At 48.1% G+C, this 12,559-nt stretch overlaps 1 protein-coding gene across 1 annotated transcript; it reads left to right on the top strand.

The window, feature by feature from the left end:
* Positions 1–6,276: 6,276 nt before the first annotated feature.
* Positions 6,277–11,598, top strand: spry2 (sprouty RTK signaling antagonist 2). Its single transcript, XM_056431568.1, has 2 exons — positions 6,277–6,727; positions 8,758–11,598. The coding sequence occupies exon 2, from the start codon at positions 8,806–8,808 to the stop codon at positions 9,841–9,843; it is 1,038 nt and encodes a 345-aa protein (XP_056287543.1). The 5' UTR covers positions 6,277–6,727; positions 8,758–8,805; the 3' UTR covers positions 9,844–11,598.
* Positions 11,599–12,559: the final 961 nt, after the last annotated feature.

The raw sequence follows: 12,559 nt of genomic DNA, 5'->3' as shown, positions 1-12,559 counted from the left end.
TTGATATGGACTTCGATGTAGACTTCGATGTAGACTTCGATGTGGACGTTGATATGGACTTTGATATGGACTTCGATGTAGACTTCGATGTAGACTTCGATGTGGACTTTGATATGGACTTTGATATGGACTTCGATGTAGACTTCGATGTAGACTTCGATATAGACTATGATGTAGACTTCGATGTAGACTTCGATGTAGACTTCGCCGTTAACGCCGATGGCTCCGAGGTTTCTGGGAGAGTTGTGGGTTGCAGATCCACCTCATCCATCACCAGTGTGGCGGGAACGCGGTGCACCAGCTTCTACACCGCCCCTCGTGGAAGATGCTCCATTCCCCTGTTTATCAGCCCATTAGCTCAACGTGGAACCCTAACTGTGTTTCTATTTGTCTGCGAAGAACCCTGATGCGTATTAGACCTCCGGTACCAAGTCCATTCCTCAGCCTACACTAAGTATCCCTTCATCCTAATGTTCTATTCTTATGCAATAAGGCTCATTTTAATGCCCTTTTCTTTTTTTCTTTTTTTCAATTATTCCTATTTCATAATTAGCTGCCGGAGCCAATGTTGAAGTGTTGCTCAAAAATAATTATGCAATTCTAAATTACAGCGAGACATTATTGATAATTTGCCCGAGTGGATTGGCAGCAAAAGCTGGTCGGGGACTCGGAAGAGGAACTTTGCCTCCAACTCTCTCTCTCTCTCTCTCACACTCACACACACACACACACACGTGTAGAGTAAGATTTTCATATGTGGCCCTGGTTTCAACCCCATTTGTATTCGAGCGGTGGTCATGAAACTGAAAGTGTGACTGAGGCTCATGAAGCGGCGGCTATTAAGAACCCCGTCTCAAAGTGAGATCTCACTTTGGCTTTTATTTTTTTCTCACTTTTAAATATCATCTCCTGGAGGTTGTGAGCGGTTACTAAAAAAAAAAAAAAACCATCAGGATCCGCCTTCTCTCTTTTTAAGGCAGCATGAGCATCTTTAACCAATCATATTCCAAATATGTGGATGTTTTTTTGCCACATTTTGTGCCCTTAACCAACTTAATTTAATAAAACATTCAATATGTGCTCAGACAAAGCAGACTCGAGGCTCGTGGGACTGCCCGTGGTTTATGACCACATTCTCACGATGGTAAAGTATTGGACGAATAATCTCCTGGTAATCCACGCCGTAGTTCAGATTACAGATGAATAACAAGTCCCGCCTCTTACCGAGCGGACGTGAGGAATTCCTGATTTACACGTGGGATCGTAGTGCAGCCGCCGACACGGTCTCCAAAAAATCTGCTCGAGTTGCCCCCGGTTACAAGTCCAATCGAGGCACGTGTGTTCCCATGAACAGTTTTCTTTATTGATTTTTCTGTATTGATTTCAAACCAGTGGTTGTGGGCTGAACTTTCTTTCCCTTGCCGCATTTTCATTTATTCCAATAGATGGCAGCATTGAGGGAATAATGTGCATCGGTAATCCGCTATAATTTAGAGTTATTGAATGACTACTTGCACGACTTGATACTCTACCTACAGCAGAGATCTGAGGGGCTGACTGGTGGTTCAAGAAAGACAAAGAAGACTTCTGTTCCTCTTCTTCTCTTCTCGTCTTTTGCTCTAGTTGGAACGATTCACTCATTTTACATGTGAAAGCAGAAGTATGAAGGAGCGTTCAATGGAAACACTGGAGTTGGGTCCAGATTAAAAGCACCGCGATCCAGTTTGTTGTTGCGTCGACGGCAACATAGACGCCTTTGCAGTTCACAGAAATCCCGTGTTGATAACGCATCGCGAATTATTACATTTAATATGACGGCAGAAGAAAGAAAACCCATCGAGGCACGTACATAATAAACAAAGAGAAAACACGCTCTTTGATTGGGGTGTATTCAGAGACGCGGCCAAGACAGCGAGCCGCAAGAGGCCCGGCTCTTTGATACTCTGTCTTAGGTTGAGTAAACAAAGATTTATTCCAAGAGCATCATTCTCAGCCCATGCATTATATACACACACACACACACACACACACACACACACTTGGCAAATGACAGAGCAGAAGGATGCAGCCCTGTGAGCGGCACCTGGTGGAAGCATTATTCAGTTTCAGTCTCCATTTCCCCCCCCCCCCCCCAAAAAAACATGTCCTCACCCCCCTAGCGTTGATCCAATGGCTCAGCGCCGCCGCCGAGGTGTCCGCGGCTCTGCCCGAGGGGAAATATCTATTATCCACCCATACTTGTTTTTCTCGCCTGGCAGAGGAATAACCACTCAGGGATTCAGGGCTTTCACCTCTACTCTGATAAAGGTTATCTTGGCAATTTAGTGCCGGCGATATCGCATTATGGGGAGAGTTATGAGGCGGAAATCACATTGTGCACCCAGTGGCTCTCCGAGGAGAGGGAGGGTGAAAGGTGTGTGGGACTGCACAGTAATGTGGTGGAAATTGTTGTGCGCTTGCTCTCGCCAGGGTGTGTGAGAATGCACATGTGTTGCATGTCTACTATAGCGTCTCCCGGTGAATATTAAAGCTGCAATTTCAATATAGCGGAAAAACTGGCTTTTTTCAATCCCACTGCAGGCTCATATTATGAAAGAGCCCAACGGGTAGCATCAGCCAACCAAAAGATGGACATGTTGAGTCCTGGTAAGTCGCTATGTGCCAAGTGGAGCCGAGGTAGTGTGTGGTCCTGAGTTCTTTATTAAAAAATGCATTAAAAATGTGACGTTAGCTGCAATTTGAACCAAACATCGCACTCAGACTCCGACCTGGAACGTAGATTTAAACCTCCAATATCTACATCCATAGACTCCAGAAATTCAATTTTTCTTCAGTATCAAAGTCAGCTTCCTTGGGCAGAAGATAAACAGGAAGTGCTAATGACTAATTTGGCATTTTCTCAATGGTCCCAAAACGCCAGATAATATAAGACGGCTCCACTTGAAGCCCGAGTGCACGGCAACAAGACACGTCCTGTTTACGTTCCCCAAAGCCCTCGCGGAGATGCGGAGAGCCTAATTATCGCACGAATCCAAGTGAATAATCCCTACGAAAACCATTCATGTTACATTTCTCATGTTGCGCAATCAATATTTTTTTGACAGCACCGAGGCCCCATTATGATTATCATATTGCAGAAGCGAACACTCTCCTGTGTTTATTCATTTGCAGATGGGTTTTTTTCCGTGCCCTAATGGATCCAGAGAGCAACATCCATCGACTCACCCACTCTTCCCTCTTTGAGTAAAGCACCTCTCGGCCTCTGGAGGTTGGCCGTGTTCCGGGAGCTCCTTCTCCTCCACGTGCAAAAGGTCGGGAAATTAGAGAAACGTGTTGTACTGTTGAAGGTTTGGGGGAGGGAGAGAGGGAGGGGAGGGGGGGGGTCACACGTCGCATCACACCTCCTCTCGTGTGTTTGTCGGAGGCATTATCACGTTATTATATTCACAGTTCACCCAACTCCCCGGAGAGCGAAGAAAAATACGCCGTTGCGAAGGCTCACGCTGCCAACAACAACAAAAAAGAGGTTGCCGTGACGACGAGATTTAGACTCCCTTTTTTTTTTTTTTCAGTGCATCCAACTCGACGTCTTCAATCGCGTGCTGTTTAATTCATCCATCAACGTTGTACCGGTTCAATCGGGGGAGAGAAGCTCAAGCCAGCCCAAACTAAGATGGGGACCATACCCCCACACACACACACACACAGACACACACGCTCCTCTGTTCAACTTGGAATACATATGTACTCGAGCTTTTCCGAAAAGGATGATATTGTAAGAAAGAAAACTCTTTTGTGTGCCCCATGTATTCTCTGCGCCGCCATGAACAAGGAGAGAGGAGCCGAGGAGTCAAAGCCGTGAACTCCAGAGGGTCACGCTATTCACATTAGCGCAGAGCGAAATACAGAGTGGTGCAATATTGGACACGAGGAGGGCAGAAGTGGGAGGTTTATTGATGATGTGCTCAGTCGGTGAACGTAAGAGTCCTGAGACGTGAGAGATCCATTTCTGACGGTTTTAGATCCGATACGTCAGAACACGATCCAGGAGGTTGTTGTTTTCAGAGATATTGTTGTGTGACTGCGGGCAAAAGTCTTCCTAAAATCACCCGTCAGCTCGTACTTTAAACTCTAGCCGCCAATCAGGAGCCAAAGGGAGCTGCTCCTGAGGCCCCGGTCGGACCCCAGAACTACTCTTTAAAGCAAAAGAAAAGTTGTTGTCTGTTTCCATGCATCCTGCTCACAACCTCACCGCCACGAGGATCACACAGGGACACGCTAGGTTTCAATAGGGTTAGGACTTTTATCGGATTAATAGTTTAAAGAACGAGGAAAGCTTCCTGACCATGATCCAAAGTCATACTCTAGAGTTTATTAAAGTGACTCACAACTTCATTATTGCTTTTTCTGTGTTATATCACACTATATTACTAAAACAGAGAGGGGAGGGGGGGGGGGTGGAATGTCTGCGTTGACGTTGTTTTCATTGAAGGGCTGCTCTTTCTGTGCCTGCACCATTCTGACTGAACATGGGCTAATTTGCCTTTTTATCACTTTGTTAGAAAAGGTTTCCTGTTTGTGCGTGTGCTTGTGTGTGTGTGCTTGTGTGTGTGTGTGTGTGTGATTTATCAATAGAGTACACTGACTATTCCTGCGTTGATATTAATATCTAACTCACTGATTCCCCATCTCATTCTTCTCATGTTTGTTCTCAGCATGTGACGGTTTCACGTTCACTGTGTTTTTAATGCATTCACATACATGTGCGTCACTGCTTAGCACATCGAATTGTGTGCGCGGGAGGAATCTGTGTCTCAATAACACACACTCCTTGTTCAGGGTTGTTATGAAACTTCCTACATGCTTTTAGAGGACATCGAAACAGCTCTGGTGGTTTATTTTGGCTTGATTCTCATTCATTGCAGCATGCAGTAGCAGAGGGAATCCACAAGGGGGTGCTGCTACCCTATTATTCCCAACAGCTGAGAGTAAACCTAATATATTACCTTGCTTCGTTGCATCAGCTGCCATGGATTGCTTTTATTATACTCTTGGATCCACTGCAGCCTGGCAAAGAGCCTCAAATGGATGAAGCCGAGTGTCCCGGATGAAGGACGCCCTGACCAGTAGGTCCAGGGCAAGCTCTTAATGCACCTATTGCTACCAAACCGGTGTAAAGCCACTTTTAATTTGTCATATATAGGCAGTATATTTATGTAAACAATGTACTTGAGTAACTTTAAAGTCACTTAAAAAGTTACTCAAGTACATTGTTTACATAAATATACTGGAGAAAAAAAACTTTCAACCACTATGATCTCAAAGTTTAGTTGGAATGAGATAATTTAAATGTTACATTACTGTCCTTGCATTTTAAGGTGCACAGCATCTACAAAGTACAGACGTATCCAAATGTGAACAAAGTTTAAAAAGTTGCACTACTCATTATGCAATAGGACCCATTTTAAAGAGATCTATAATATAATATATTGCATTATTATTGTTACATGAATAAATAAAGTATGCAGCATATTATTGGACAATCACTTGTAAGTACTTTATACTGTGTTATATGTTTTATATATATATATATATAAGTATGAAGTAACTATTACTCCACAACATGTATTGCATATACAGTACAAATATGTCCTGTGAAATGTAGTGAAGTATAAGTATAACTTTAAATAAACTGGAAAAAGTAAAGTAAAAGCACCTCAACGTTGGACTTTGTACTGCCCACTAGATAAAGTTATACAACCAGATATATTTTATTAGACTTATATATTTTAAATTAACAGTTTTCTTAGGAAACAGTGTTATTGTATTAATGTGTTGTATATTGTGTGTGTGTATAAGTACGGAAGAGCAAAGTGAAACCGGAGTCAAATTCCATTGATGTGCAAACCTACATGGCCATTAAAGCTGATTCTATTCTATTCTATTAGTATGGTACTTCATATTCTATATAGGCCTATCTAGTGCCATTGCAAAAGACTGTTATATTGTAGATTGTTATATTTTTCTAAACTATCCTATGAACTAACTTCAGGTTCGTGACGTGCTGCTCCAACACCGGGTCAGCGGCCCCCCCGGGGGCCCCGCGTGGAGGACCAGTGTTTGGGCCCCCGAGGTATAATTGATAAGAATGGGTGTGAATGGCCGCTCTCTGGCAGCCAATGGCTGAGCACCGGATGCGAGATATCCGCTGCAACAACAAGCGCTCTGTTCCCCCTTCAGCTTGACGCCATTTACAGCCCAAATCCCGACCTCCTCTCCGGAAAGAGCACAAAAAACAAAAAAAAACATTCACACACGAGAGAGAGAGAGAGAGAGAAAAAAAGAGAAAAGTCTTCTCAAACCCCCTCAGCGACTTGCGGGATAAAACACACCGAATTGTGTCGCTCCTTTTCTCTCTTCTCCTCCTCCCTCTTGCTCTTCTTCTGCAGGAAAAGCGGAGTGAAGCGAAGTTTCCTCTCCGGCGGCGACTCTCTGAAGTGTTCGCTTTTTTTTTTACTGCCTCGTGCTCTTGAGCTAAAAAAAAAAAAAAAAACTTTAAAAAAAACATGGGATTTACGTGTTAGTCTTTTCAATGAAAACGCGCCCCGGTTGGAAACTTGTCTCGATGGATTTTACCGACTGCTCTCCGGACTGAGAAGAGAGGAATAAACTCACCCGAGAATTGGATTTATTTCACCTAAACGGGGGCTAAAGTGTCGAAAGCACGGTGAGTTCACCCTCCTTTTTAAAATTCAAATTGTGAAACTTTACGCATGTTCTGGGGTGGAAGTTGTCTTAATGTTTGACGTAGTTCTTAAAGTAGCGCCTCTTTCCTTCAGAGCACCACGTTGTAGTTTCAATAGAAGGAAAGGGGGTTTACAACTTTAGTTTCCGTGCATTTTTAAATGTAGTTTTTTGACTTTACTTGAGTTTTAATGTCGGTATTGTCCGTGTGACACACGAGGACATAGTCGTGTCCATGTGTTTGCTCATACGTGCGTGCACGCGCCCCGCGAGCTCGTCGGATACTTGTATGAATCCAAAGCCTTAATTATCAGATGCGACTCCTGTGGTTTCTGAATGTGCCTCCAACACACCATTAGTCCGTTTCGACTTCACGTTTAATATTCCTAACCTGTCATATTTTAAGACCAGTTCGCTCCGGCCAACTTCCGCCCCTCCCATCACCCTCCCACTGTGGCCAACATGGCCCCTGTGAGTGGATGAGGGGCCCCCTCCACGTCCCACCCACCAACAGGTTAACATTTGAGTGCGTCTGCAAAGCCCTTCATTTGGGAGCAACACAACAAAATAAAACAAAATGCTCCCAAATCCTTAAGAACCCTCATGCCTGCTGCTTCACTCTCCACCCCACCGCCCTTGAACGCATCACTCACAAGGACTCTTTCATCCCCCCCTCCCTCGAACTTTTTTTTATCTTGTCACTCATCTTCTTTTGAAGAGGGCCACAATGTAAAACGCGTCCGAAAGGGGAAGGTTGCTGCGGGCCATTTGTCATGCAACAAACAAAAGCCCTTCCTGTATTGTCATTGAAAGGGAAGGAGAGGGTGGGTGTGTGTGTGTGTGGGGGGGGGGGGGTGCTCACAACCCCAAAAGATGCCGTTTGAAAGCTAATTAGCACAAGGAAGGAGAATTAAGGCCAGCGCTGTCAGTTTCTTTACTTTGGTGTGATATGTTGGCGAAAACAAGACTGTGCATTTGAATATGTTTGCATATTGCCCTGTCACTCTGCATTTGTCTAATACTTACTCTCCATACAATGAAGTGTGTGTGTGTGGGGGGGGGGGGTTCTAACTCATCTGGGGCCGCGAGCACCGAGACACCAACGTTTGCCTTTTTTATTCTAGCTTAGAGACGCAAGAAAACGTACAAAAGCTACAAAATGTAACAATGTAGATATAAATATAGATATTGTAAGTACTTATTACCGTTTGACACTTTGTGTTTACATTTATTGTATGATAAAATGTTCCCCGTTGATAACTCAAATGTCCTATGTAAAAACAAATATATAAATATGATATTTGCTTTTGGGCTGTTTGTTCAATTCTCCATCAGGTATGAGGTGGAAACGCCTCTCCGTCTCCGTCTTACATTTGTGACACTGTTGCTTTAAGAAGTTAGCAAAAAGATTATCAAAAGTTTAACATTTCCTTCGAGCTGTTTGATTCATGACATATTCCCTTTGATCCACAGACGAACCTAAAGATATCACTTTTTTATAATAGTTGTGACTATTTGGTCGTTATTCAATCATCTAAATAGTTAAAAGGCTCCATTTTCTTTTTCTAGTTTAAAAAGCATCGAGTCATTTTAGAGCCGTCGGTCACTTCTCTCCCTCATTTCCCGAGCCCATTTCTATTTTCCGCGGTCATTGTTGTGTCACCGGTGTGCGGGGAAACAGGAAGTTTACGCAAAGCCCCGGCAGGAAAGCATCTAAATGCAGCGACGGCGTCGGTTTGAGGCCTGGCTCTGCAGCTTGAATCTGCTTTTCGTGAAGAAACGTAACGCACGTCCACATCTGAGCAGACATAACTGTCGTTCTCTCTTCCATCAGCCACGTAACCAAACACTACCACCTCTCCCGCCTGACACTGTCCCGCGTGCCTTATTTCCATAGATATTTCCATCGTGGTGTTCAGATATCGGTGCGTGGATATCGGTTATGATTTGCATGCCGTCATTTGCATGCGTCGCCACGGACGGATATATAAACGGTGTGTTTTTCCGTTACAGGACTTCAGATGTGTCCCATGCCAGCCAGAGTGACCCTTCAGGCCCGAGATGGATTCCACAAGTCAGAACGACAGCGACGGGGGAGGAGGACGCCACGGGCGGTTGCCGCAGCCGGCCGGCTCGTCGCATGACGAAGGGAGACCGCAACCACGGTCTACGCTGGACGGTCCACCGGATCCCGGGTCGACCGCCAGGCAGCTGGCCCATACTCCAGCGGTGCTATCTCTGGACCAGATCAGGATAAGCGGGAGCAGCAATGAGTACACGGAAGGGCCCACAGTCGCCCAAAGGTCTCCGGCGGCTCCGTACCGGCAACAGAAGAGTGACTTGGTTCCGCCACCGGGTTCTAGGACCGGCGGGCATCACGAGACTCCAGAAGAGGGTCCGAACAACCTCCGTAACCTGAATTCATTGACTCCATATGGGAACACGAGTACTTCCATCTCCTCCAGGGAGGGCGCGGCGCGGTCACCCGGCGCCGAAGACCCCCAGAGCGGCGGCACCAGGACCGGCGCGGGGAGCGCTTCCTCGGGCCAGAGGCTCGCCGGCGGCAGCCAGATAATCAGAACCCAGCCGAAACGGGCGGAGCTAAGCTCGGAAGAGCTGAAGCCCCTGAACCGCGAGTCCAGGGCCGTGTCGGCCGCGCCCGGCAGCGGGAGCCACAGGACCCCCGGCGGACACGGCGACAAGTGCGAAGGCTGCGGCCGCTGCCGCTGCCCGGAGTGCAGCCGCCCGCGGGTGCTGCCGTCCTGCTGGACGTGCGGCCGGCGCTGCGTGTGCTCGGTGCAGAGCGCGGTGGAGTACGGCACGTGCGTCTGCTGCGTCAAGGGCCTCTTCTACCACTGCTCCAGCGACGATGAGGACACGTGCGCCGACAAGCCGTTCTCGTGCGCGCAGTCGCACTGCTGCGTCCGCTGGGCCGCCGTGTCGCTGCTCGCCCTGCTCTTCCCCTGCCTCCTGTGCTACCTGCCGGCTAAAGGGTGCGTCGCCGCCTGCCAGAGCTGCTACGACCGAGTCGCGAGGCCCGGCTGCCGGTGCGAGGGCGCGAGCCCGGGCCGCCGCGAGGACGCCGGCAAGCTGACGTAGACGAGGCGGCGGTGGACGTTGAAGGCGCCGGAGGGATGGGAAGACTCCCCGGGGATCGGAAGACTCCACGGTGACCGGAAGACTCCACGGTGACCGGAAGACTCCCCGGTGACCGGAAGATTCTACGGGGACCGGAAGACTCCTCGGTGACCGGAAGACTCCCCGGTGACCGGAAGATTCTACGGGGACCGGAAGACTCCTCGGGGACCGGAAGACTCCCCGGTGACCGCAAGACTCCCCGGGGACCGGAAGACTCAACGGGGACCGGAAGACTCCTCGGTGACCGGAAGACTCCCCGGGTATCGGAAGATTCCCCGGGGACCGGAAGACTCCCCGGGGACCGGAAGACTCCACGGTGACCGGAAGACTCCCCGGGGACCGGAAGACTCCACGGTGACCGGAAGACTCCACGGTGACCGGAAGACTCCTCGGTTACCGGAAGACTCCCCGGGGATCGGAAGATTCTACGGGGACCGGAAGACTCCACGGTGACCGGAAGACTCCACGGTGACCGGAAGACTCCTCGGTGACCGGAAGACTCCCCGGGGATCGGAAGACTCCTCGGTGACCGGAAGACTCCCCGGGGATCGGAAGATTCTACGGTGACCGGAAGACTCCTCGGTGACCGGAAGACTCCTCGGGGATCGGAAGACTCCACGGTGACCGGAAGACTCCCCGGGGATCGGAAGACTCCCCGGTGACCGGAAGACTCCACGGTGACCGGAAGACTCCCCGGTGACCGGAAGACTCCCCGGTGACCGGAAGACTCCCCGGGGATCGGAAGACTCCCCGGGGATCGGAAGACTCCTCGGTGACCGGAAGACTCCCCGGGGATCGGAAGACTCCTCGGTGACCGGAAGACTCCCCGGGGATCGGAAGACTCCCCGGTGACCGAAACTGAGAGACGGCCCTGTAGTTGTGTAGTTGTTGGTTCTATTAGATCGCTAATGATGCGGAGACGCCGTCCCCGTTTGCCTTCAGGCTGGCTGAACCACAGAAGGAGGTGCGGTCACTTCACACTCGCGTTACCCGCTTCAGTTGGACGGTAAACCAAAATTAGCGCTTCGCGTGCCTCAAAGTATGAAGACACATTCAATTCTGGTTCGCTCCCGACCAATAACGCTCCTCACTCACCCAGAGATCGTGCTGTAGCCTCGAGTCCAAATGGATAGCCTTCTCTTTTCTTTTTTGTTTAACCTTTAATACAACTTATATGCTAAGAACAGACTCCTATTACTAACTATATGTAAAGTAGTGAATGCAAAGTGTATGTACATTAGAAAATGAGTTTGACAGATGTTTTATTTTTGTACATATAATAATACTTCAACTGTGAAAAGTGTTGCTGCCGTCCCAGAGGCGCCTCGATGAATCCACGTTCATATGAATCAGTCGACTTCATTCACACGATACTTTTGTACATTCAGTCGAATGTATATCAATCATTTCATGTCATTTACAAAGAAAAAAATCTTATCCCTTCTGCTTGTAAATTGTACAGTGAACCATATATGATAAATTTATTTTCTAATTCCAGCATTGCTTAGTGTAAAGTTAAAAAAAATATATATTTATTTGAAGGTTTATTATTTTATAATGAAAAACATATTTATTTTGAGGAAGCATTGTTCATGCGTCACCTCCTGCGGGGGGGGGGGGGCGACCTGTAGGAGTGTCACAGCTGGATGAATAGTTCACTATGAATTAGAAAAACAACTATATTAACGTTTGAAATTAAACAACCTTGAAGTCTGACTGAGTATTTGTTCCTGTTTTTATTCCCGCGTCGCGTTCTCTCTCCAGATGTGGCGTCTTAATCCATCTGAACGTGTGTCGCAACACTTCCCCAGATGCGGAGCATCAAACCCGCCCCGCGGCGCCATCGCCACGGGGACGCGTCACCCGTCACCTGGCGCGCTGCTCACAGCCAAACATCTGGCACAGCTGGACGTCCAGGAAATCACTTCTACTCGTATCTTATTATTCCTCTTCTCAATCCAGCAAAGCAGCCATTTATTTCTACGCTCGGGCTCGGCGTTCCTCGGTCTCCTGCCGATACACGGCCTTTTTTTTATTTTCGGTATCAAAGGATTGTTCCGACATTCCTGGGTCTTGAATGTCCCTGCAGGCGGAACATAAGCCCGGAACATAAGCCCCTGACACTTGTTGACAGCATACGGACGTGTTTGCGGCGCGGTCTGCATTCAGAGGCCCAACCTGCGCTCACTTGTTTGTTATTCACCGCCAGCCTTTGACTGACGGGGGGGGGGTTACATAATTATCAACTTTCACCTGTTTTGAAGAAGAAAAAAGGGGGGAAATCCCATTAGGGTCAGAAAGAGGAGAGTTGATCTGGTGTTTTAATTTAATTTGTTCTTCTCTTCCGCTCCGGTCGCAGGCCTCCTCTCGCCCTCCATTGTCTCAGCTGTGAATGAAGAGGGAAGGGGGTGGGTGTGGAGGAGGTCGGTTGTTAGGAAGAGGGACCGCGAAGGGTTAAAAGCATCACTTTAAATGACAAAGACCGAACAGTTTACCCCCGTATTCAGCCCGGCATGCATTCATCCTGTTCTCAATAGTCGGGAGGGGGTGGGGGGGGGTCATTCTGGCTCCCCGGCGCTGCTCTCGGCTACCTGCTCCTACTTGGTATTCCCACAGGGACGCGGTCGTCTTGCGGGAGGTGGGGAGGGCGACCGGTCGGACGTGTTGGAAGAAGAAA

The sequence above is a fragment of the Pseudoliparis swirei genome, chromosome 14 (genome assembly GCF_029220125.1).
Source record: "Pseudoliparis swirei isolate HS2019 ecotype Mariana Trench chromosome 14, NWPU_hadal_v1, whole genome shotgun sequence".
Taxonomy (NCBI): domain Eukaryota; kingdom Metazoa; phylum Chordata; class Actinopteri; order Perciformes; family Liparidae; genus Pseudoliparis; species Pseudoliparis swirei.
The sequence above is the reverse complement of the archived record's forward strand: the minus strand, read 5'-3'. Positions and strand labels throughout refer to the sequence as shown.